This window comes from Peromyscus maniculatus, chromosome 18, assembly GCF_049852395.1.
Source record: "Peromyscus maniculatus bairdii isolate BWxNUB_F1_BW_parent chromosome 18, HU_Pman_BW_mat_3.1, whole genome shotgun sequence".
NCBI lineage: Eukaryota > Metazoa > Chordata > Mammalia > Rodentia > Cricetidae > Peromyscus > Peromyscus maniculatus.
The window spans coordinates 6,793,878-6,819,260 of NC_134869.1; the positions used below are offsets into that span (position 1 = coordinate 6,793,878).

At 41.9% G+C, this 25,383-nt stretch overlaps 1 protein-coding gene across 1 annotated transcript; it reads left to right on the forward strand.

Moving 5' to 3' along the window:
* Positions 1 to 878: 878 nt before the first annotated feature.
* LOC143269248 (disks large homolog 5-like) lies at positions 879 to 11,141 on the forward strand. Its single transcript, XM_076554317.1, has 6 exons — positions 879 to 3,216; positions 4,696 to 4,824; positions 5,894 to 6,077; positions 9,108 to 9,223; positions 10,179 to 10,273; positions 10,441 to 11,141. The coding sequence occupies exons 1-6, from the start codon at positions 2,954 to 2,956 to the stop codon at positions 10,587 to 10,589; spliced, it is 936 nt and encodes a 311-aa protein (XP_076410432.1). The 5' UTR covers positions 879 to 2,953; the 3' UTR covers positions 10,590 to 11,141.
* The last annotated feature ends 14,242 nt before the right edge of the window (positions 11,142 to 25,383 follow it).

The following is a 25,383-nucleotide window of genomic DNA, read 5'->3' on the forward strand; positions in this document are numbered from 1 at the left end:
TACACTGAACCTGATAGAAGAGAAGTAGCACAGACACTGAGAGCAACAACTAATACATGGGACCTCCTGCAACTGAGAAGCTTCTGTAAGGCAAAAGAGACAGTTAACAAGACAAGATGACAGCCTACAGAATGGGAAAAGATTTTTACCAAACCCACATCTGACAGAGGGATGATCTCCAAAATATAAAAAGAACTCAAGAAACTAGACATCAAAATACCAAATAATCCAACTTAAAAAATGGGGTACAGATCTAAACAGAGAATTCACAATAGAAGAATATTAAATGGCCAAAAGACATTTAAGGAATTGCTTAAAATCCTTAGCCAAGAGGGAAATGCAAATCAAATGACACTAAGATACCATCTCACTAACAACCTCATAGCTTGAGTGAGCTCTACTGACACTGGGGGAATCTTCATAAATAACTATGTAACTTTTTTTGAGCCCAAAATCTCTAAAATTCTGAGGATCTTCCCTGGGTGAATATTCACTTCAGAGGTCTCATCCCTACTACTCCCCTTTATCCTGACCTCATTTCTAAGCATCCTTTCTTTCTCAAATTGTTGATTATTAATCTTAAGGAGGGGAAAATCCAACCCTGGACAGTGCATCCGAAGTGAGCTTTCAACTTCACTTAGATAAAGTTTCTAATGAAGCAGAGGCCTAGATTTCTGGCTTTGGAAGGAGGATCTACCTAAAGGCTTCCATTGTGAATCCAGAGGATCCTGAAAATGGCACCTTGGTTTCAAGTCACTTTTGGGTGAGGTATGTAACAGGGATGAAATAGGTATACCAGTTGACATCAGCACATGGACATTCTACTGTATCCTGGAGAGCCCTGGCATTCCATGTGATGTCACCAGTGTTGTGGCAACGCCAACTGTCATTGGGGCATTTGTGCAGTGTCTCGTGTTTCACCTACAGACATGCTGTCTAGACTGAACAGGATTGTTGGGAGACAGGATGGAGAGCACAGGGAGACCAAAGGGAGGCAGAAGGAAGATGACCTTCAGTCTCCATGTCACACATCAAGAAATAAATGGTTCTGGGGAAAGCTCAGTGAGTCCTGGGAAAGGGATGGGGAGCTTCTTGAAGGAGGAAGGCTTGAGCTGTTCCTTCCAGGAGTGGGGCTAAGCAGGTGAGAGTTTCTGAGAAGCAATGGGCCTACCTGCTCGTCTGAGTTCTTCAAAAGCAGAACAAAGTTGAGGATTTTCAAGGTTAGTTTGGCAGAAAGCCAGAGATGGTCAAGGCTGCAGCTGTTCTGTTGAGGTCCTTCTGCTTTCACTCTGAGTGGGAAGGAAGCACATGGGAACTAAAGAGGTTTCAGTACCAGCCGAGCAACTCACACACACTGGATGTCTTTTGGTGTGTGTCACTAATAACAGAGAGAGTAATGTCCCCTGGCCAGAGCTAGAGGTTCTCACATTTTAAATAACAACCACTAGCAGGGCAGGAGCTACCAAGTATTGCTGCATGTCAGTGACCCCTAAGATTTCTGAGTTCCTGCCCTCTCACTAGCCAGTCATCTTTCCTCTACCTTGAGTGCAGGACTGGGACATCACTCTTCCTGTAAGTATTTGTTCTTGATGTCAGAGGGCTCACCTGTGGATGCCCAGTTCATAGGTATTTTCAGTCACACCTTTCAGTGGTTGATAACAAGTTCGCTAACCTCATAATGGATGGAATGTATTCTCCTGAAGCTTTTGGTAAAACTTTCATCTTTACCTATGTGACTTATCATTGCTCTGACAGGACCCACATAATCCTCCACTATCCTCATATATTGTAACTGCCCCGTGGATCTTCTCTGATGTGCTTATTCACCTCGTGCAACTGATCTTCCTTCCCCATTATACTGAGCTAATGTCTTAGCATCCTTTATTTCTCATCTTGTTAGAGATCATCAGGAAGAGAAAAGCCATTCCTGGGCACAGTTTGGAAAATGAGTCTTGCCCTCCATACATGATGAACTATTGAATTAGAATGAAATAGATTCTAATCAATCAGAGAGATCTCGGGATTGGAAGGAGGAGGTGCTGAAGGATTTCCCCTGTGTCTCAGGGAAGGCTCCTGGAAAGGGCAGCTTGGCTTATGGTGAACTGGGGAAGAGTTTGTTATCAAATAGATAAAGGTGTTGGCAGTGACCCTACAGTCCCTTCTCTGGAAATTCTATTATATCCTGGAGAACCCATGGCATCTTTTGTGAAATCACCAGTGTTGTGGCAATGCCAAATGCCCTTGAGGCATTCATTAAGTGTGTATAGGGTTCACCAATCAACATGTTGGCAAGACTGAGCATACTGACTGGAAGAGAGATCTCTGGTTTTTTAGGGAGGAGTTAGGCCAGAACTGGACCTTCTAGTAATGGGGTTCAGTAGCTGTAATCATCTGAAGCCATGTGCCTATGCTGCTTCTCTGGGTCCCTAAAGAGCAGATCCAAAGTGGAGGTTTCTGACGGTTAGTTGGCAGAGGGCCAGGAATGGTCAAGGATGCAGTGCTGTGCTAGGACCTTTTTCAGTTCATTCTGACTGTCAAAGAATGCCAAAGGAGGCACAGAACCACTAATGAGGTATCAGGGTAGCATGTTGCTGCACTTTATTCTCAGTGGATTTCTGTAGGTTTCATGGATATCTGATATGAATACCAGAGAGCAAACTTTCCATCCATGTACCCAGGTCTGAGACATTCAGTGTCTTTTAGTCCTGCACACAGGTTATCAGGCAGGGAGGTACAAAGCACCAGGCAATCCAGGACTTTCTTGCATCACATCAGGTATCACCTGACAATTCCAAACCAACATGACCTGCCTTGCTTATGCCTTTCAGGGACAGTGGGGCTGCAGGAGGGCCTGAGGCATATATCTATCCTCAGAGATTGGAGACAGACACATGACTTATGGTCCCCAGTTTAAGGATAGATGCTCTGATTTTTGAGGGCTTCACTGGGTGTCATGCATTTCCTCTTCCTCAGGCCTCCTCTTGGGACTCCACATGGTCTCTTGGCCCTATGCCATTCGTCTGTACAAATTCACTGTGTTTATGTACCTACAGGGACTACTAGGAAGGCATCATCCACACCCTTCTTCCTCACTGAACAGGAGAAGCAGCTGAACCAGGTGGATAAACTGACCCTTCAGCTACAGATGATGACCAATGAGAGGAATGAACTGCTGGAACTCCTGGCCCTTTATAACAACAATGAGTTGAACAACAGGTATTCATCATGCCCTTTTCTCTGGCGACTGTCTTGACCCTACTGTGTCCTAAGTGCATTTGAGAGGCAGAACTGAAGCCTGTAGGAGTGAGATAGGACATAGGCTGTTCTGATTCCTCCAAATGAAAAAGCAGACCCTGTGGCCTGAATCACAATCTACAGAGGGGCAGTAGGGTGTAAGATCACAACATGCATTTCAAGAGGCCTTGACAGACATCGGCTTTTAGGAGATGCTTGGTGCTCTGGGTTGAGTGTTTATATTTGACTATTTATTTTTGCTTTTTGCTCTGGGAACAGGCTGAAAGGCCTTGTCGTCCATCTGTGTGTCTGGAAGGCTTGGAGTTCATTCCTGCTCCTCTCTGGTCTTGTTCCTTATACTTTGAGGCAATGCCCCCTACGTGCATTTCTTTGACATCCTGTGTGTGGGTTCATGTGTGTGAAGTGCTCTCTAAGGGGCCCAAACATTGCAAACATGGCAGTGGCTGGTTTTGCTCTTTTCACTTCTCTCTCCCTTGATAAACCATTAGATAACATTCCTAAATTTAGTCCCCAAAGTCCAGTCCCTTTTGTGGACACTGACTCATTCTTGAAACTAAACACCAAAGTTCAACAATCAAAATTTATTACTTGGTTACACTGGCTAACCTGTCCCATCAGAGCTCAACAATTTACCCAGCACAGACTTAAACTTGTCTACTTAAAAACCCACTGTTAAAAAAGCCTGCTGCTTGCTGTGTGCCTTTGCCTGCTCAAGAGACAGGCTCCCAAGCTATGCTTGCACTGCTAGGTTAATAAATCTCCTTGTGCTGAGGATTGTGTGTCTGAGTGTGTTCTGTACTGTCTCTGAGAGGCTCACTTACTGTGTGTGTGTGTGTGTGTGTGTGTGTGTGTGTGTGTGTGTCCGTCCTTTCAGATCCTGAGAGTCAGAGATTGATAGTAGGTCTGAATATTCACATGTCTCAAAGATTTCTGGTGATGGAAGTGCTGAGGCCAGGGAGCCCCACATTGAGCATCACTGCTCTCAGCCTTTGTGCTCATCCTGGTCCCTCATTGGAATCCCCTTGGGTGTTTATAAAGACATCTGAATGTAGTGCCTCCCCATGGCAATACAGATCATGAGTTCTGGGTATCCTTGTAAGGAGAAAAATCTCTGTTCTCAAGACAGTGGGAATGTCATTGCAGATTTCAGATACACCCCCATCTGTGGCACAGACTGCTCAGACCTTCTTAGCCAGGTAGTCTGCTCCTAGAGGTCTACTGAGGGAGCTCATGTAGCCCTGTCTCCTTCCCTATTGACACCCAGCCTTTCCTGGCCATGGGACAGTAAGGCAAGTCTAATGCACATCAGGAGGTCCAGTATAGAATTCATGGTGTGACATCCAGTGGGCTAGGGTAGTATAAAACAGAATCTTAATTTATGTGGTTCCTGAGACCTATATTCATGGGGTTCTTTGCTCCTGGGGCCATGCCCTACCACAGGCTGAAATCTGAGCTGGAGATGCTGAAAACACAGCATAAGGAGATGTCAGATGTAAAGAAATTCCCCAAGGAAATTTGTGAGGCTTCGTACAAGTGCCAGGAGCTGAGTGAGCACACCAACTCCTACCGGTGAGTGCCTAATTTAGATGGGACCCCTGAAATTGTTAAGGACTCCTTCTGGTAGTCTGAAGTTTTTCCAGTCCTGCCTGAGGCATCTGTCAGGAGGAATCTGTCCCATCCACCTCCTGCAGCCAAATGGTCCCAAAGACACACACAGAGGCTTATAGTACTTACAAACTGTATGGCCAATGGCTTAAGTTTCTGGCTAGCTAGCTCTATCATCTTAAAGTAACCCATTTCTATTAATCTATGTTTGCCACATGGCTGCTGCATGGCCAAGCTGCTGGCATGTTTCTCCTTGGGTGGCAGCTGGCATCTCCTCCACCTCTGACTTTCTTTTCTGTCTCTTCTGGATTTTTCTGCCTGGTTCCATCCTGCCTTGCCATAGGCCAAAGCAGCTTATTTATTAACCAATGGGAGTAACACTTATTCACAGTATACAGAAGATATCCCACAGCAGCTTCTTCCCTTCTTCACCTTTGAACAAAGCTGGGCTGTGGTTCTAGACTGTTTACCTCTTAGCGGGAGCCTGCCTTATAGCTCTTAGACTTCTGCCTCCTAAACTGGGTTCTCCTAAGAGTGAAGAGTCTGAGAGCCCCTCCCAACATTTTCCTGTCAACTTCTGGAGCTTCTAGAGAGAAAACATGGTTTGCACCATGAATGTTTTCTGTGGCTCTGGCAGGAGCTTACAGAGCTGGTTTCTATGGGAAACATGGATGGAATGTATTCCCATTGGGTCCTCTGTCCCCCTTAGGGCATGGTTTTCCTCTACCTGCTCATGTTTCCCCAATATGGTGAACAGTTATGCACCAGGGTGTGTGTGGAGGAAGTGGGGGATCCAGTTTTCATAGGTACATGGATCCCTTTTGCTGTCAGCGTATTCAGAAGTAGTTTGAATCTTTCTGTAATTTGCCTATTCTCTGGCTTTGGCCTGCACCTGAGTGATGCTGCCATGGCTAATGCCGGTTCCTGCCCAGGGTTCATGGGGATGGGGACATGGGACCTTGCAGGAAGGATGGTATTAGGAGGCAGGAGTGGCAGATGGAGGTAGAGCTCATCATTTTTGGTGACATTTCAGCACCCTCTACTGTCAGCTCCTGAGTGAATGGACTCAGCTAAAGGAAAAAGTGAGCATGTTGAAAAAGAACAACAGAAAGCTGCATGGGGAGCAGATTTTACTACAAGAATCCTGCAAGGAGGCAAGGAGGCTCTGTGAGGAGGCTCATGAGAAGATCTATGACCTCTGGACAAAGCAGCAGCAGGTAGGTTGAAGCAGCAGGGCCAAGATGCCCACCTGTCTAACCATACACACACATACACACACCCATGTAACTCTCTACTCACTTATCCAAGTGACCCATCCCATCCAATAGTTCATTTCTGTAATCATTTACAAGTCTTTCTGAGGAGTTAGCCTCTTGGAAGGCACTGCATGACTGCCAAGGAAACCCTACTGCTCTGCTAGAAGCTGCAGTCCATTGAGGGAGAAGAGTAAATCACATATCACTCACCTATGTGTCAGTATGGTAGGAGCGGTGTTATGATGGGAGTCACTTAGGGAGTAGCACAGCGATCCGAGTGAGTGAGGTCAAGGGTCTGGGTCTCATTTGCTTGGCAGGGGTCATATGAGATCAGAGGCAGGAACAGCATGGAAGGAGGAACGTCCCCTACAAAAATCAAGCAATGGATCTATTTTAAAATTAATAAGTAGAATCCTTTTCTTTCACGGCATAGAAGTAACTTCCCAGGAAATGTCTGGTTTGTCTTACTGGCTTCACACATGGAACCTGACATTTTGATGCTCACTCTATCATATTTATAGCTGTGTCTTAGGAAAGACTCCTCCTAATAGTTGTATAGAATATTGCATTTCAGGAAAGTGCTATGGGTGACCTAAGTAGCCTCCTACTGATATAACTGGGGCGGTTTTCACATCATATGCACTGTAATCCAGTCAAAAGTTGTTGGGTAATGACAATGGTGATTTCCATTCGCAAGTGCAATCAATGTATTTTGTGTCAGAATCTGGGCAGGTTTAGTGAGGAGACTATGATGGGTCAACTTGGATCTATCAGGAGGCTTCATGTCCAGCCCTCTTCCATGAGCACTTGGTCTTGTGTGGTCAAACTCATTTGTGCAGCGGTTGCTATTTATCTGTACAATCAGTGAGTCTGCTATAAAAACTGCCCTAGGAGGGGAAACAAGTTCAGGCCAGGGCAGAAAAGCCTGGCTGTGTCTAAGAAGCTTGTAGACAGCAGGGAGGACCCACTACCTCTCCCTGTAGTACAAAAAGAGTTGCAACATTCCAGCCTCCTCCCTTTCCCTTCTGGGTTCAAGAGAGGTGTGTGTGTGTGTGTGTGTGTGTGTGTGTGTGTGTGTGTGTGTGTGTATGTGTGTGTGTGTGTGTGTGTGTGTGTGTGTGTATTTGTGTGTTTTCTTATGTGTAATTTTGTGGGTATGAAAATATGTGCTTGAGCCTCTATGTGTATGTTCACTCACTCACGGAACAATGGGACATCTTTAAGAATGGTGGAGACAGATTTGAATGAGAAAGTACTGTGCCTAATCTGGTTAGTACCACTTTGCATCAGTCAAAGAACAGATGGTGTTGTCCATCATTCTGCATGTCCACACAGTTAACTACAACAAAAGACAGAAAACTGATGAAGGCTAAAAGGTTTTCAGGTATTTTCAGGTTTTTCAGGTAGAGGCAGAATTATTTATCTGCAAAGAAATCCTCGGGATAAAAACAAAGTAATAGGGTCTATAAAGGTGAGAAAGAAGCTACTGAGAGGCAGGAAAGGCTGCCTGAGGGTTTGTGTCCTCCTCTGTTCTGGGTGAATAGTGCCTGACCACTGATGAATTCCCTGCATCCTGTTTTGTTTTTCTCCTCATTGTCTGCTGCCATTTTCCTTTCACCTTTCCCTAACCTTGGTTCAGCTAACCTTGTCCTTGGAGCTTGGCCTGGATTTTATTCCCTGAGAAATTCTGAACTGCAGAGGTGCTTGTGGATGCATCTCAGCCCAGCAGAAGTCCCACAGCTATGCTGAGGTGTGAGAAGAGGCTGTCTCAGTGCACACCTTAGGCTCATCACACTCTAAAGCACCCACTCAATGTTGTGTCTGCAGCACTCAGAAACTGCTTTTATTCCAAACTTCTTCATACTGAGTTAAAATCGGCCTGATGGAAGGTTGGGAGAAATGAGAACTATCAGATATTGGTAGGAGTGTAAGATGTTGTAGCCCTGTGAGAAGCTCTTTAAAATAATTCAGAATATTGAATGCAGATTCCAAGTGGACCATTGATTCCAGAGTGGAAAGTAGGTGTCCACAGAGAAGAGAGGACAACAGGGTTATAGCAGGACTCATCAGAACACCCCCAACTAGAAACTACTCAGATGCACATCCTTGATGAGTGCAAACATACAATGTGGTCCATGGAATATAGTTAAACATGGAATAATACATGCAATCCTTTCACTGAGTTAGTCAACCTTCTGTTACTCAAAGAAATACCTGACACAGTCATCTTACTTGGAGGAAAGGTTAATATAGACTCCTGAGTTTAGAGATTTTCTAGTTTCTGAGCATGTTGCTTTGGGCCTAAATTGAGGCAACCTGTACTTTAGAGAGCTTCTTTAGGAGGAAGATGCCCTCCCTGGAGGCACTGGGAAGCATTGAGTGAGAGCAAGGGGCTGGCCCATTGCCATCCAGTGGTCTTGTGCTGGGGAACTAAGCCTTCAATTCACAGACTGGAGAACTTGCTAGGAGAGCTTGTATTACTGGTAAATGATCCCTGGGGTTCACCTGTCTGTGTACAGGTTTACAAGGCAAGCATTACATTGACTTATCTGCATACTGAATTCTTCTCCCAGATCACCAGGCATGCATGTGTTATACAGACACACAGGCAGGCAACACCTGCACATATAACATAAAAATAAAATGAAAAATTATCTAAACAGAGTAAAAGTTCACAATCTTCTCTACATCACTGCATTCAGAGGACCTTGCCTTTTCCTTTCTCTCTACTGGAATATGGGTAGAGAGGCTGTGGGTTAATGAAAGGTCACTTTCTTCTTCATAGTATCCCAGGTGATCTCATATTACATCAGTGTTTTCTGGTAAAGCAAACATGGAGACAATGTTGTGTGCTTGTATGTGTGCATCCATGTACATGTGTGTGTTCAAGAGTGTGTGTGTGTGTGTGTGTGTGTGTGTGTATGTGCATGTGTCTATATGTACAGGGGTGCAGGAAACCCTTTCCTAAAAACACAATGTTCTAATGAACAGGAACATCAAAGACTTGAGGAAGATCTTCAGTCTCTGATGAAGCAGAAGGAGCTGCTCACCCGGCAAAGGGACTTGGCAGCAAAGCTGCAGCATCACTTCACTGTGTCCCAGATGAGGTAGGAGCTCAGGCTTCCAGAAGCAGGGGGATCTAAGTGGGTCCACTGTACCTAGATCTCTGTCCTCTGAGTTTCTGTTCAATTGGTAAAGCTCCTAACCACAGCCAGTGAAGGAACACCTCAGAGTGTCATTGCTGTCTCAATCAACAGGAACTTCCGGCTAGGAAGCAATATGCTTTCTCCTTGGTCTTATGGGGATTGTGTCCCCTTCTTCCCTTCTGAAAACTCTAGTATGCTATGAGTATCTCAAATCTAACATTAGATCTCCTCACAAATATTCCCATGGCATCCAGAAACCTACAGGGAAAATCATCAATCATGAAGGAAAGTGTGTCTTCCTGCAACTTTATTTTCCACCAGGAACATCACATTTAGAGATAAGTGTCTACCCTTCGGCAGATTTGAATACAGCACATTTCTGCTGATAGCAGGCTCTCTGCAGTGTTTATCAGTTTCTCATGCGAAGATTTACTCTGGTCACAAACAGAGTAGGAGTTGACAAGCTAATCCCATGCAGGGGTATGGGCTGTAGGATTAATCAGAGCTTTCTCTGCATTGCTGTGTAGGCTCCACTAGAGGACAGGCATAGAGTTGTCCAAGAGGTTCTCATTCACCTGGTATCTAATCAAGGACAGCAACATTTCTCCTGACCTGTTCCTCAGACCTTGTCAAACTGATATTTCTCAAAAATGATGTCTTTGGATTGCTGGAGAAATATGCTGTTTCTTCTAATCCAGCACAGTGTGTATTTTCCAGTTCAACTTCTAGGAGTTTTTAAAAGTTGAGGAAAAAAATCCTGCCCGGGTTCTCTCTGACCCTTTTGCCTTGGGGAAGCAGGGAATGAACTCAGCTGAAAGGTAAAGCTCGATTGTCTAGCTGAGTAGATCTGATGAGGGCTCAAAAGCTGACATGGCAGGTCCCCCAGGCTTGTGTCCCAGCTGCCTTTCTCCCCTAGGTTTGAAAACCTCCAGCAGGAACTGGAGCAGACCACAGCCCAGGATGAGAGTCTCCTGCAGATGGAGCTGCTGAAGCAGAAACACTATGTCCCAGGCAAGTAAGCCACCACTGAGCCCCATCCCCAGCAGCCAGGGTGTTCATGGGGTGTGTTTCCTTCCTTAACTTTTGTTTACTAGGAGTATATAGACCCTGATTTTCTTGCCATGTGCACAGCAAAACTGTTTCTGAATCATATTTTCTTTTCTGATTTTCCCTGACAGTACCTGTTAAGGAGACTGGGAAGGCTGGAAGAAGCCAAAGACACCTTGAAGGCATGACATTCTACACTCCAGGTTCAAGGCCTCCTCAGAAAATGCCACCTCTTTTCAGCTTTGAACTCACTAGTGAGGCAAATATCAACCTACCATGAGGCGGTCCAGCCATAATCGGATCCACATCTGTTGGCTCACTATCCCCAGATAAAAGTTTGTGCAAAAAAAAGTCTAATATACAGAGAACACAACACAAATTACTAAGAACCCTGACTCCATATGTAATGGAAATCTGACAAGGAATACTGTGTTAATGTCACACTGCCATCCAGACATGCCACACCAAAAGCATAAGATTCTCTCTAGTGCAGTGCTAAAGCTGAAGCCATGTCATGGGCAAGTGTAGCTGAAGATAATTCACTACAGAGAATATGCCAGTTCCTCACCTCTTTTGCTCTTCCATAATGAAATTCCAAAGGAAACTGAAATTTTCCTTTTTTTTGGTTTATATCTTAGGATATTTATGCTTAGGTTTTTTGGTTTTATTCATTTTCGTTTAAGGTTGTGTTAAATTTTGTTATAATTTTATTCTTGTCATTGCTTTAATAGTTTGCTAAGGCTATATACTGTATATAATGACTGCTGTTTTGAAAACTCCCTTTGAGTAAAATGAATGTATTTTATGAATAAAATAAATTTCAAACTTTTCATTCTAAGACTCTTCTTTTTATTTCCTGATTTCCTTTATACAAGTTTAATGAGCGTTCTCATTTCCTGAGAGACCTGGATTTTAAATTAAATTCCACCTGCATTTTAAATTAAAAAGGTTTGTTAGCTGTCTGTCCTGTGAGTCTTCTGAGACAGGAATAAATGCTCTTAGATGAGGTTTCACATGCCTGCAAACCCAGAAATCACAGGCTTGGATGTATCTCAGTATGTTCCTGGAATCTTGGGCTGCACACAGATTTCCCAGCCATGGGTCTCGGGGCTACACAAGTGGGTGGCGACTTGGATGTTGGTTTATAGCCTACCTCATGTATACCCACTACATAATAGAAAAATTAGACATATTGTATCCTTGAGGTCATATATTTAGGTAAGAGTAAAATGTTGTACACTGTACACACATGTTCACGGAACTTCATGTAGACCAAATTAAAGGGAAACACAAGTATATTGTCCCAGGCCACTCAGGAAATGAGAATGCTCATTAAACTTGTATAAAGGAAATCAGGAAATAAAAAGAAATCTGCCTCTGGTTTTCTTGAAATATATCATGAGTGATAAGTGAACAGCAGAGCTGATTTCCTGCAAGACAATTTAGGATATTTTGTGGCGCTTTTGTTTATACTTATGGGTGTTTTGCCACTACATACATGCAATTCCCACAAAGGCCAGGTGAGGGCAGAATCTACCTGCATTTTAAATTAAAAAGGTTTGTTAGCTGTCTGTGCTGTGAGGCTTCTGAGACAGGAATAAATGCTCTTAATGGATGAGCCATCTCCACAGTCCTGTAATAGACCCTTGTCCTCCCAGCCCTGTGTGCTGTATTAGGTGGATTGGATCACTCCCCACCAAAGACTGAAGTTTATTGAAAACTGTAGGGACAGCATGCTAATTGTCTTAGGCTACCACACATTCATTCAGGGCTCTCATAGGATCAGGATCCTGCCCCAGTCACTGACTGTCAGATTGGAACAGATTTGCTAGATCTCTTCTAGGTTGACAACACCTATTAAGCCTGTCTGATGTAATAAATATTGAGAAGACCCTGCTGGGGGCGGAGGTAGGATGAGGAATCCCTCTTGATGGTCTGATAAGCAATGTTGGGAGGAACCTCATGACTAGGTGGAGTGGATGGAGCCTGCATCAGGGGCCACATGTCTCTGGTGCAGAGTGATTCTGTGCAAAACTAAAAAAGGAGAGAAGTGGTTGAAGCTGCTCTTTTACCACAGCAGATCTCAGATTCTATTGAGAAAGTTCTTCCAGAGACTGATTTACTCTGGTGAAGCTCCTCTGGAATAGATCTGACTCCTGAGACTGACAGTGAGGCAGAGATTTAATGTGTAAAGAAAGTTATCCCCTGGGTCTCCAGACTGGAGCTGTCACAACAAGGGTAAAAAGAACCTACTGTCCTCTGATCTTCCTGTGTGTGTGGGAGGGGGTGCCAGGTCTTACCCCACTGAAGCTAAGACATCTGGTTTTTAATTCACACTTAAGCTAGAATCTCTCCATTTCATATAATTACTCATTTAATTAGATTACTGTGTGTTCCGTTTGAGAAATTTCAGACTTGTGTTATTTTACTTTCTTGCCCAGAAGGTATAGAAACCTAATAAGCCAGCATCAAATCATCACCTAAAACACAGGTTAAGGGAATGTGAACATGTGGATTTATAACTGAGATAAGGCTGTTGTGAGACCCAAACTACTCTAAAAGTTCTCTACCTGGCTGGTGCATTGGTCATGATTCCACTGGGATAACAACTTATTGAATGAATTTCTATATATACAGAAGACTATTTTTTAGAATGACTTAGAGGCTGTGCTCCAGCTATTTGAACATTGGCCGGCTATGATGACAAAGTCCAAGAATCCAGCAGTTTCTCAGTCCACTACACTTGATGTCTCAACCATCAGTAGTATAGTCTGGAATCCCAAAGAAGTTGGCTCCAATGCAAGTGATGGAATGAACTTGCTAGCAAGGTGAGACCAAGTAGCTCAAGAGCAAAAGCTCCCTTCTTCCATTTCTTTATATGGGCTTCCAGCACAAGGCCTGGCTGATTACAGGTGGGGTTTTGGGGCTCAAAACATCTGAGGTGAAGGTGTTTCTTTCTCCATCAATATCTAGATTAAGGGAATGTCTTCCTTATGAAAAGATCTGATTACATGTGTATCTTCTATCTTCAAATTAAGCAAGAATACCTTACAGGTGTGCCCCTTCATATTTGGGTTTTGCTTAATTGCAGATGTAGTAAATTTCACAACCAAAAAGAGCCATCACAACTTCACCCCATGTCAACTTGACACACAATTATATCTTTTTATGTCATGATTAATTTCCAAATGTAAAACAATAACCAGGTCATAATAATGCCTAAACATGATATAATTATTGCAAGTACAAGGCAAACATATTATGTATTAGACCAGCTCAAAATTATGCCTAGCATGATTTAACTATCCCTGTACAACTACAAGCACATTATAAAGTTAGAGTAAGTGGCAATGTCCCTTGAGGGACATTTTTTAGTATCTCAAATTTAAATATGATAAACATCAATATTCTCCCTTCTTTTGTAATGAATGTTTTATTTATTTATTTTTATTTTTACATCCTAACCAAAATTTCACCTCCATCCTCTCCTCTCAACCCTCCATCCACCTCCACTCTTCCTGATCTCCATGCATTCCTCCTTCTCTTTTTTCTCTTCAGAAATGGGCAGGCCTTCTATGAATATCTGTCTGCCATGTTATATCTAGTTGTGGTGGGACTAGGCATGACTTCTTCTATTAAGGCTGGATGTAGCAATTCAGTAGGAGGAATGGGGTCCAAAAGCAGGAATTAGAGACAAGCTGTGCTCCCACTGTTAGGAGTCTCACCAGAAGACCAAGTTATACACCTGTAAAATATCTGCAGAATGCCTAGGTCAGTCCCATGCAAGCTACGTGGTTGGTGGTTCACTATGAGCCTAGGTTAGTTAGTTCTGTGGGATGCTTCTGGGGCTCCTGACACCACTATCAAATACAAAAATTCAATTGTTTATTCACTAATTTACATGCATTGGTATTTTTCCTTCATGTATGCCTGTGCGAGGGTGTTGATTCCTCTAGAACTGGAGTTACAATCAGTTATGAGCTGCATCGATTTTTTCATTATTTTAAAAATTAATTATTTCATATGATGAGTGTATGAAAATCTACCAATCAAATTTAAAATAGTAAAATATATCCATTTTCTTATTTTGAGAGGGGAAATACATACATACATATGACAGAGAATGAACATACACAACACGTCATGCCATTCTGTCATTCTGTTCACATGGAGGTCAATGAACAAATTAGGAGGAGTAAGCTCTTTCCTTCCACCCAACTGGGCATCTCAGTGGCCCTTCCCTGGTACTTTCTATGATCAACTCATGGATTTCTGCCTTAGAGGGTTTTCTTGTGGTTCTGAAACTTAGAGAATATTTTAATATTAAAGGGCACTGGGAAAATTTGTGCAGAATTTTGTTTCAAATGAATGATACTCTTAATAAAAGCTCACCCTAGGGGTAAGAATTCTTGATGGGAGGAGGGTTGCTGTGTGCCTAGCGTGAAGAAACTGCTGGTCCAGAGTAATTCATGGGAAAAGGCAAAAGTGAAGTTACTCTGACATGCAGGTGAGTGAGTTCACTGGAAATAACCAGTGAAAAAGCACCAAGGAAGATTCCAGGGTGAGTCATTGAAATGCCATGTTTCTTCTTGGCATTGTGCCTTTGAGAGTCTGTCCTTTGTGCCCCGTGCACTTCCCTGGTCTAAGGCTATTGGTCATTTGTGCTGTGCAGGCCCCTGTGGACAGTTCAGGTTTCAGCATTTAACCAGGTACAGCAATAATTACATACTTATCCCAATATAACATTCTTACAAAAGTCAAAATTTCCAAGGCACTTCAGAAGTTAAATAGCATGTTTTAGAATACGAATGTCTCAGCCAGGCGGTGGTGGCACACGCATTCAATCCCAGCACTCGGGAGGCAGAGGTAGGTGGATCTCTGTGAGCTCGAGGCCAGCCTGGACTACCAAGTGAGTTCAAGGAAAGGCGCAACGCTACACAGAGAAACCCTGTCTCAGAAAAAAAAAAAAAAGACTAATGTTTCAAATTCTTAGTGAAAAAATATTCCAGGTAAATGAAGTACCTTGTATATTTCAATCTCTAGATACTTTTAAAACAAAAATTACTGAAAAGATGATGCAAAATTACATGAACAGAACAAGATATACATAGGTTCACCTTTAAATTTATATAATTGCTGCACTTCAGGATCAAATATGAACACATTTCATTAATTACAGCCAGACAAATGACATTTTGAGAAGTGTTTCCATAGCAAGGACCAAAGGAACAGCCTCATAGTGCATGCCATGAATGACATACAGGAGGGGACACCATTCCCACACTGCATAAGAGGTCCCATGAAGATCTGCACAACCCTCATGTGCCTAACAAGGAAGCCACTAGATCAATGGAGGACCATCCTCTGCTGTTATATTAACTGCCTGTGATATGCCTTCATGGGAGTAGATCACAGAAGAAAGGAAATGCAGCAGGGACCTTGTTGGGACTCTAGTTTGTTATCTTTACTGAGAAGCAACAATTTTCCACATGAGCTCAGGGTGCCTCTTTACCATGACCACAGTCACCAATGCAGCAGCAAGGACTCTCCCAAGCACCACTGTCTCCTCCCTACTTCACCTTTCTGTTTGTGTAATATGTAGTTTATTTCATCTGGAGTCTGTGCTGTGTGTGTTGGTGTCTGTGCCAACTTCCCTTGGAAAGAGCCAATGTTCCTCAGAATATACATGAGATATAAGAGAAGGGCTGTAAATACTGTCCTCTATCAATATCCACATGTTAATTTTTTCAGAAAGGCTGAGCATAATCCAAGGCTAATTACAAATTACAAAGTAGCTTCAGACAAACCTGGACTCAAATGTATCCACTGCTTCAAACCTAAAGAGAAACAGGTACTACACAGTCCCAGAATATCAATGTAAACAGGCTTAACTCTAACACAAAAACTGCCTGGATAGAGCCATACCCTGAAAATAGCTCATGCCAACATCGTCCCTGAAAAAGCCCATGCTAAGTACCTAAAGTGAAAGTAGACCAGGATTCAACATTAACCAAGATGTCAAGACAAAAGTATTCCAAGGCCTGAGGATGAACCTGATGAAGACCAGGAATAAAGCCTAAATTAACAAAGTCTTTCCCTCACCCAGAAAAGCCAGAGACCAACCCTAAGAATAAAATTTCCAAACCCTGACCTAAAAGAGGCATGCACCAAAACCTGAAGCTGAATAAGCTCTGACCCAGAGGAAAAACAGAGGTATCCCTGGGCCAGTCCATTAAATGGAAGAGCCAAGGCCAAAGGCGAAGGAAAAGTAACACAATGAAATGCAACAAAAAGAAAAGAAAAGAATGGCCATGCCTAACCTTGACCCTCAAGGAGGCTGGCCCCAACCAAAAAGGAAATGAGTACTACCATATCCCTCAGAAGAAAAAGACTTGGCTGGAAGAAAGAAAAGGAGAATATCCATGCCTCAAATTTACCTGGACTGAAGCCAGGGCCCTCTCCAAGATGAGAAGTTGGCTTCAGCATAACTCTGACCCTGAAGAAGACTGGGCCAAACTAAGAAAGGACATGGGCCCAGACCAATCCCTCAAATGAAAGAGGCCGGGACAAAGCAGGAAAAGGGAACACAGGGGTCTAACACTAACCCTGACAAAAGCCTGAGAAAAAACAAGGAGAGAAGAAGACCTGGGACATTCTCTTAAATGAAAGAGGCCAAGAAAAAAAAACTGTCTATAATCCTTACCCTGATGAAGTATGGGCCTAAGCAAGAAGAGATGTGGGCCACTTCATAAGCTTAAGGCTGAAAAAGACCAGGCCAAAACCAAGAAAATTAGTGGGCCTGAGTCCAGTCCTCACTATGAATATGTCTGGGCCCTAATAAAGAAGAGAAGTGGGACTGGGCCATCCCCTTAAAGGAAGAACACCCAGAGAAAACCAGGAAAACATCTATGCCCAGGTCTAATCCTTATTCTGAAAACACCAAGGACCAAATGAAGAAGGAGGTCTGGGGCAAATATTGACTGGGAAGAATTCAGAACTCATACAAAGCTCATAGAACAAACTAGGCAAAATCAAATGTTACAAGCCAACCACAGACCTTGATGAAGAGAAACCACAAACCCTAAAGTCAAGGGAGCTCCTGCCAACCCAATGAGAGATATGTGGCAAGACTTAATGTTGACCCTAGGAAGTCCAGTTTGAAGAAATAATTTAAATGGAGCCTGATCCAATCACAATGGAGAACTCTTCCTAGAACAAACACTGATCAAGTAGCCAAAAACCAAGACCTGTGTGAAAGGAGTCCAGGCAATGCAAGAAGAGAAACATGCCTGACCATAAACTGCTATCAGTGGAGACCTGCAGCCTACTGAGCAAGAACTAAGCCCAAAAGCCCTGAACTTGAAGGATGTGTGAGCAGAGTATTTTCTTCTTCATCCAACGCCCTAATCAAATGGGAGCCAGAAATACCATGTTCTCAATAGAGCCAATGGTTCCATTACAGATGAAAGCAAATGGACATCATTAACATATTTGGTAGTTAGAGGGAACTCTGATCCCAGACCTTGATATTTTATAGTCAATCAAGGCCTCAAAAGAGACACACTGAAGAATGTTTGTTGAAAATCTTAGACACTCAAACTTCATATACAGATATAAGTTGATATCCTGAGTACCACTGTGTGGAACACATACATTTCATTTACAAGACATACCATCCTCAACACATGCGTGCCAGGATGTGCTACTCACCATATGATCCAAGCTCTCATCTGGGTAACCAATGAATATGAACATAGCATAATACAAATGGTGTTATACTGCACGCTGTTGTAGCCTGATAAAACTCCAAATCTTGATTTCAACTGATATTTTTAGGAACAATCAAGTCTCAAAAGTAACACCCCTTCATGATAAAGGTCTTGGAGAGATCAGAAATACAAGGAACATACTTAAAACTAATAGAGGCAGTTTACAACAAGCCAACAGCCAACATATAATTAAATGAAGAGAAACTCTAAGTGATTCCACTGAAATCAAGGACAAGACAAGGCTGTCCACTCTCCCCTTATTTATTCAATATGTACTCAAAGTCCTAGCTAGAGCAAAAAGACAACAAAAGGAGAGCAAGGGGATACAAATTAGAAAGAAAGAAGTCAAACTTTTTCTATTTCCAGATGATATGATAGTCTACATAAGTAACCCCCAAAACTGTATCAGGGAATGCCTGCAGCTGATAAACCCCTTCAGTAATGTGGCAGGATACAAGATAACAAAAAAAAAACAAAACAAAAAAACCAGTAGCTCTCCTATATACAAATGATAAATGGGCTGAAAAAGAAATCAGAAAAACATCACCTTTACAATAGCCACAAATAATATAAAACACCTTGGGGTAACTCTAAATAAGCAAGTGAAAGAGCTGTATGATAAGAATTTTAAGTATCTGTAGAAAGAAAATGAAGAAGATATCACAAAATGGACAAATCTCCCATGCTCATGGATAGGTAATATTAACATAGTAAAATGGCAATCTTACCAAAAGCAAACTACAGATTCAATGTGTTCCCCATCAAAATCCCAACACAATTCTTCACAGACCTGGAAAGAACAATACTCAACTTCATATAGAAAAACAAATAACCCAGAATAGCTTAAACAATCCTGTACAATAAAGCAACCACTGGAGGCAACGCCATCCCTGACCTCAAGTTTTGCTATAGAGCTACAGTAATAAAAACAACTTAGTATTGGCATAAAACTGACATGTGGACCAATCAATTGAATTGAAGACCCTGACATTGATCTGCATACCAAGAACACCTGATTTTTGACAAAGAAGCCAAACCTATACAATGGAAAAAAAGAAATCGTGCCGGCATAACTGGATGTCAATATGTAGAAGGCTGCAAATAGATCTATATCTGTCACCTTGCACAAAATGCAAGTCCAAGTGGATCAAAGACTTCAACATGAATCCAGTTACATTGAACCTAATAGAAGAGAAAGTAGAAGTAGCCTGGAATGCATTAGCACAGGAAACCACTTCCTAAATCTAACACCAGTAGCACAGACACTGAGAGCAACAATTAATAAATGGGACCTCCTGAAACTGAGATGCTTCTGTAAGGCAAAGGACAAGGTAAATAAGACAAAATGAGACCCTACAGAATGGGAAAAAATCTTCACCAACCCCACATCTGACAGAGGGATGATCTAAAAAATATGTAAAGAACCCAGGAAACTAGACATCAAAATACTGAACAATCAAAATAAAAATGTGGTGCAGATCTAAACAGAATTATCAACAGAAGAATCTCAAGTGGCCAAAAGACTATTAAGGAAATGTTCACCATCCTTAGCCATCATGAAAATACAAATCAAAATAACCCTGAGATATCATCTTATACCTGTCAGAATGGCTAAGCTAAAAACACTGATATAAGCTTATGCTGGAGAGAATGCGGAGCAAGGGCAACACTCTTCGAATGTTGGTGGGAATGCAAACTTGTACAGCCACTTTGGAAATCAGTATGGAGGTTTCTCAGAAAATTGGGAATCAATCTATCTCAAGAACCAGCTATACCACTCTTGGGCAAACACCCAAGGAATGCTCAGTCATACTACAAGGATACATGCTCAAGTATGTTCACAGCAGCATTATTTGTAATAGCAAGAACCTGGAAACAACCTAGAAGACCCTCAACTGAAGAGAAAATGTGGTACATATACACAATGGAATAATATGCAACAGTAACAAACAATGACATCATGAAGTTTTCAGGCAAATGGATAAAACTAGAAAATGTCATCCTGAGTGACGTAACCCAGACTCAGAAGGACAAACATGTTATGTACTCACTCATAAGTGGATACTAGATGTAAACCAAAGGATAACCAGACTACAACCCACAGCTCCAGAGAAGCTAGGTAACAAGGTAGACCCTAAGAGGGACACATGGATCACCCTGGGAGGGGAAATAGATGAGATCTCCATGAGTAAACTGGGGAGGAGGGGGGTGATGGAGGGTAGGGGGTTGGGGATGAGAAAATAAGGGAACAGGATGGTCGATCTGGAACAGGGACATAGTGGAAGAGCAATGAGATACCATGATAGAGGGAGAAATCATGGGGATAGGGTATAAATGGGTGCTAGGGAAGTTCCCAGGACTCCATCAGGATGACCTAAGCTTAGATGACTAGCAATAGTGGAGAGAGTGTCTGAACTGTCTTAGTGTAGTAATCAGATTGGTGAATACCCTGTCATCATAGAGCCTTCATCCAGTAACTGATGGAAGCAGATCCAGAGATCCACTGCAGAACACCAGGCTAAACTCTGGGAGTCCGGTCAAAGAGAGAGAAGAGGATTCTGTGAGCAAGGAGGCATCAAGATCATGATGGGGAAACCTACAAAGCAACCAAATCAAACTACAGGGAACTCATGAACTTTAGACCAACAGCTATGGAGCCTCTGTGGGACTGGACTAGGCCCTCTGCATAATCAAGACAGTTGTTTAGCTTGATCTGCTTAAGGAGCCCTCTGGCAGTAGTATCAGGATCCACCCCTGGTGCATGGGCTGGTTTTTGGAGCTCACTACCTATGGTGGTACACCTTGCACAGCCTTGATGCAGAGGGAGGGGCTTGGACCTGCCTCTACTGAATGGACCAGTCTCTGCTGACTCCCCATGAGAGGCCTTACCTTGTTGGAGGAGGGAGTACGGGGTGGGTTGAAGGGGGAAATGCTGGAAAAGCAGGAGGAGGGAAGAGAGGGGTATCTGTGCTTGTTATATAAAATGAAAAAAATTCTTAATGAAAAAAAGAAAGAAAAATATATGTATGAGAGAAGCAGTACATTATGGCCAATTCACTGGGCATGATGGAGCTGTGTTTACAGAAGAGATGAAAATTAAATGGTTGCTTCATCAGGGACTTCAGGACCTGTGTGTGGCTCTCCAGCCTTTGCAGAGCCCAATGGAAGAAAGTGATCTTGTGGAAACAATTAACAGTTTAAGGAAAGGATGAAGTGTTGTATAATAATTTTTCTTATTATGACATGATATTCTTTACTGTTATTTTTGAGATCATAATCACATTATTTTCTCTTTTCATTCATCCTTCTAAACCTTCCCTATACTCTTCCTTGCTCTCTTTCTAATTTATGACCTGCCTTTTCATTAATTGCTGTTATAAGCTTGTGTGTGTGTATGTGTGTGTGTGTGTGTGTGTGTGTGTGTGTGTGTATGCATGTAGTTATATATTCTTAAATGTAAACCAATCATTTTGTATAGCTAGAATATATGTTTTCACGACTGACCATTTGATATTGAGTATCCAAGTAGTGTGCTCTTCCCTGGGTAGGGCTATTTCCTTAAGTCTCAGAAAGTTCTATGAAGTTCATAATACCCAGCAATTAAACTATGGCTGGGAAAGCTGAAACTTACAGGATTAACAAGGCCCTTCCACTCCCAAGGTTAAATAGGTGGTAACTAAGGAGAACTGAAGAAATGAGACCCTCTGTCTCATTCAGCTGCAAACAAGTCATGCAGACACATTCAGAATTCTAGTCTTCATGAGTCACCCATTCTAATATGAGACTTTGTGATGCCACACATTACAGATATTCATATTCTTATAATTATTTCCATACCTATTCTCCTGTATTAACCTCAATAAATGCATTCATTTGAGGGAATAGGAATTACACAGTCTTCTCTGGGAGGCAGACAGATAAAGGGGAACTGATAAGTAATACAAATAGCCAACTTCTGGCTTCCTTTTTATTTTCTGTACTGAGACAAAGGCTTAGTAAGCTTTGTCTTCCACCAGCCGACTGCCTCTTCCAGCTGTCTGGTTCAGGACAGATTGGTATGTTCACAGTCAGTCCTGAACATGGTCACCTGAAGCTGCAGGTGATCACAGTTCTTGTGAGTGAGCTATGGCTTATGTCATGTCCAAAAGACAGCATGTCACAGCATTTCCCCTCACGCTCAGTCAGGACACTCGGGGCCCATTTCCATGATGTTTCCTATGTCTAACAGAAGTGGTTAATCTACAGGTCCCATTTAGCAATGAGCATTCATGGTCACTTCAACATTCTAATGTTATGAGGCTGTGCATTCACTGATGCCTGCTACCGAAAGAAGGACCTCTGACCAAGACTGAGAGCTGAAGAGATCTAGATGTAGAAACAGAAATATTTACAAAGCAGTTGCTACTACACAAAGTAACAATAGTAGCATCATCTTAAGGGTTATGATCTGTGAAGCCAGTGACTTTTGACCAGGTACACAGTACTAGGTATTAATTCCTTCCTATAGTGCAGGCCTCACGAGATCAGAAGGAAGTTAATTAAACAGTGACTCCCATGTCACTATTGCACCAGTGATTTTCTCATATTCTGTGGGCCACCACTTCAATTATATTTGCTTATGCTAAAATAAAAACTCATAATTTCATAAGATCCTATTTGTGGATTTTTGGTCTCATTTACTATTGGATGAGAGTCCTACTCAGAAATCCCTTACCTGTTCTTGGAAGTGGGACTATTGTCTCTACTGTGACCTTTGACAATTTCAGGGTATCAGGTCTTATTTTGACATCTATGATGCATTTGGTGCAGAGCTTGTGTACGGTAGAAGATAAAGAGCAGAGTTTCATTTTCTGCATGCTGAAAACAATTTTTCATAATGACCATATCTGTGACAGTATCTCAAATGCCAACATATATGTGAGATACAAATATGTGTGCAAAGTTATACTAGGTACTCACAAGTGCATTCTGCTTACCAAGTGGACCACTTGGAGGGAACCAGCCATGCAGTAATATGAGGTCAAGCTCTGACCACTCAGAGTAAGGAAGGCATGGCAATCACTTGCATTAAAATAAATTTGCAGCAGGACTTACAGCCTGGCTCAAACACTACAGATTAGGTGGCCATTTTCTTGGGCCCCCAAACCCATTCTCACACTAGTAAAATATAAACAACGTAAATACAGAAGAGGACAAATGATCCTTTGGTGATGAGTAATATTTAGATTGCCCCATAATTCCAGCTTTAAGTGTCTTTTTAATGATTACAATTTTTACCAAATCTAATTTTTTAATGCTGCACAGGAAGTGTAAAAAAGAGCATATATGCTGTGTTTATTGTAAAATAAAACATGCTGGGTACTGTGGATGCTATAATGATGGTTATGAATGAAAATTTAACATAGACATACCAGCTGAGTCACTCCTGGGTGTGCCTACTTCTAAAAGTGCACTCACTATACTGAATCATGTATATGTGTGTATGTGAGTTTGTGTGTAATTTTTATCATTGTGCTATCTACAACACAGATGATTTATGGAATGAGCTTAGAAGACCACCAATATACTAATGGATAAACAAAGTATGATATACATAAATAATGCAAGATAATTCAATAAAGAAAGAAAACCTATAGAAAAAAATTAATTATATAATTATCAAGAAAAATGCTGCAACTATGTATCATCAAAATTAAAAAAATAGACAGTTCTCCAAAATACAAATATCCCATATGGATCTAGAAAAAATATCAAAGTAGGAGGAAAATTTTTGAGGAAGCATGAGGGCACATATTTTAGATGGAGGGAGTATAACAGGGTAGTGAGAGGATGTATGTGAGCAAATTAGTGACTTTGTATAATTAATATGTACAGAATAACAAGATTAATTTTAGAAGTAACAAAACAAAAAAGAATTACTTATATGCATAAGGGCTTATAGATTTTAATAAAACTAAACAAAATGACTACATTTTTACTATCCTCTAAACTTCTCTTAAAATGTTTGAATGATGGGGCTAGAGTTGGCCTCACAGAAAAACACACACTGTACTCTTTCAAAGAACCTGAGTTCAGTTTCCATCAGCCATCACAGTGATTCATAATCAAACACCAATGTCCCTAGTTCCAGGAAATCTGGAGCCTCTCCTTATCTCTGTGGGAACTGCTCTCCTATGCACATACCTCCCCCTATAAACACATATGTGGAATTTTAAAAGTATTCTCTCCAAATTTCCCTATTGAGTTTTCTGGAACCAGAGAGGCAGAGAGGGTTGCATGGATGCTGTACATGACGTCAGTTCATTCTCACACTCTCAGTTGTAAGAATAAAGGAGTGTAATTAATAAATTATAAGTACTATAAGGTCATTCTGGAACCCAGAATCCTAAAAGATTTACACCAGTATATAAAATTATTGGACCATGTAAGAAATCTGAGTTGTATAAAGTTGATGCAAATAAATCTGCATAAAAATTAAACATAATAGCTTGGCAGTGGTGGTGCATGCCTTTAGTGCCAGCACTCGGGAGGCAGAGCCAGGCGGATCTCTGTGAGTTCAAGGCCAGCCTGGTCTACAAACTGAGTTTTAGGACAGCCAGGACCACACAGAGAAACCCTGTCTCAAAAAAAATAAAAAAACCCCGGTCCTCGGGGGAGACCTTGATCTGGAGGAGGTGGGAACGGGGGTGGGCTGGGGGGAGGGGTGGGCGAGAGGGGGAGAACAGGGGATTCTGTGGCTATTATGTTGAACTGAATGGTGTTGTAAAATAATAATAATAATAATAATAATAATAAAAAAAAAAGAATTGGACAAAAAAAAACAAAAGGAAAAGAGCACAAGAAAAAAAAAAAAAAAAAAAAAAAAAAAAAAAAAAAAAGAATTTGCCCGGCAGTGGTGGCGCAAGCCTTTAATCCCAGCACTTGGGAGGCAGAGGCAGGTGGATCTCTGTGAGTTGGAGGCCAGTCTGGTCTACAGAGCGAGATCCAGGGAAGACTCAAAGCTACACAAAGAAACACTGTTTCAAAAAAAAAAGTAATGCATATCCCTGCCCTTCCACCTTTCAAGTGAAGATGCAGAGGATTGAAAAGGGTAAAAAAAATTTAAATATTATAAGGGCTTTCTTGGCATTTCATTACTTCTAGTCAATGAAAGTTACAGTGTGCTTAAATTCCATCACCATATTGTCATACATCATGTTTATTTAATTAAGAAGGATTACAAAAGCTTTGAAGTCCACCATAACAAAAGACAGAAATTTTGGCATCAATAATCTGTAAACTATAAACTACTATTTGATCTGGCTG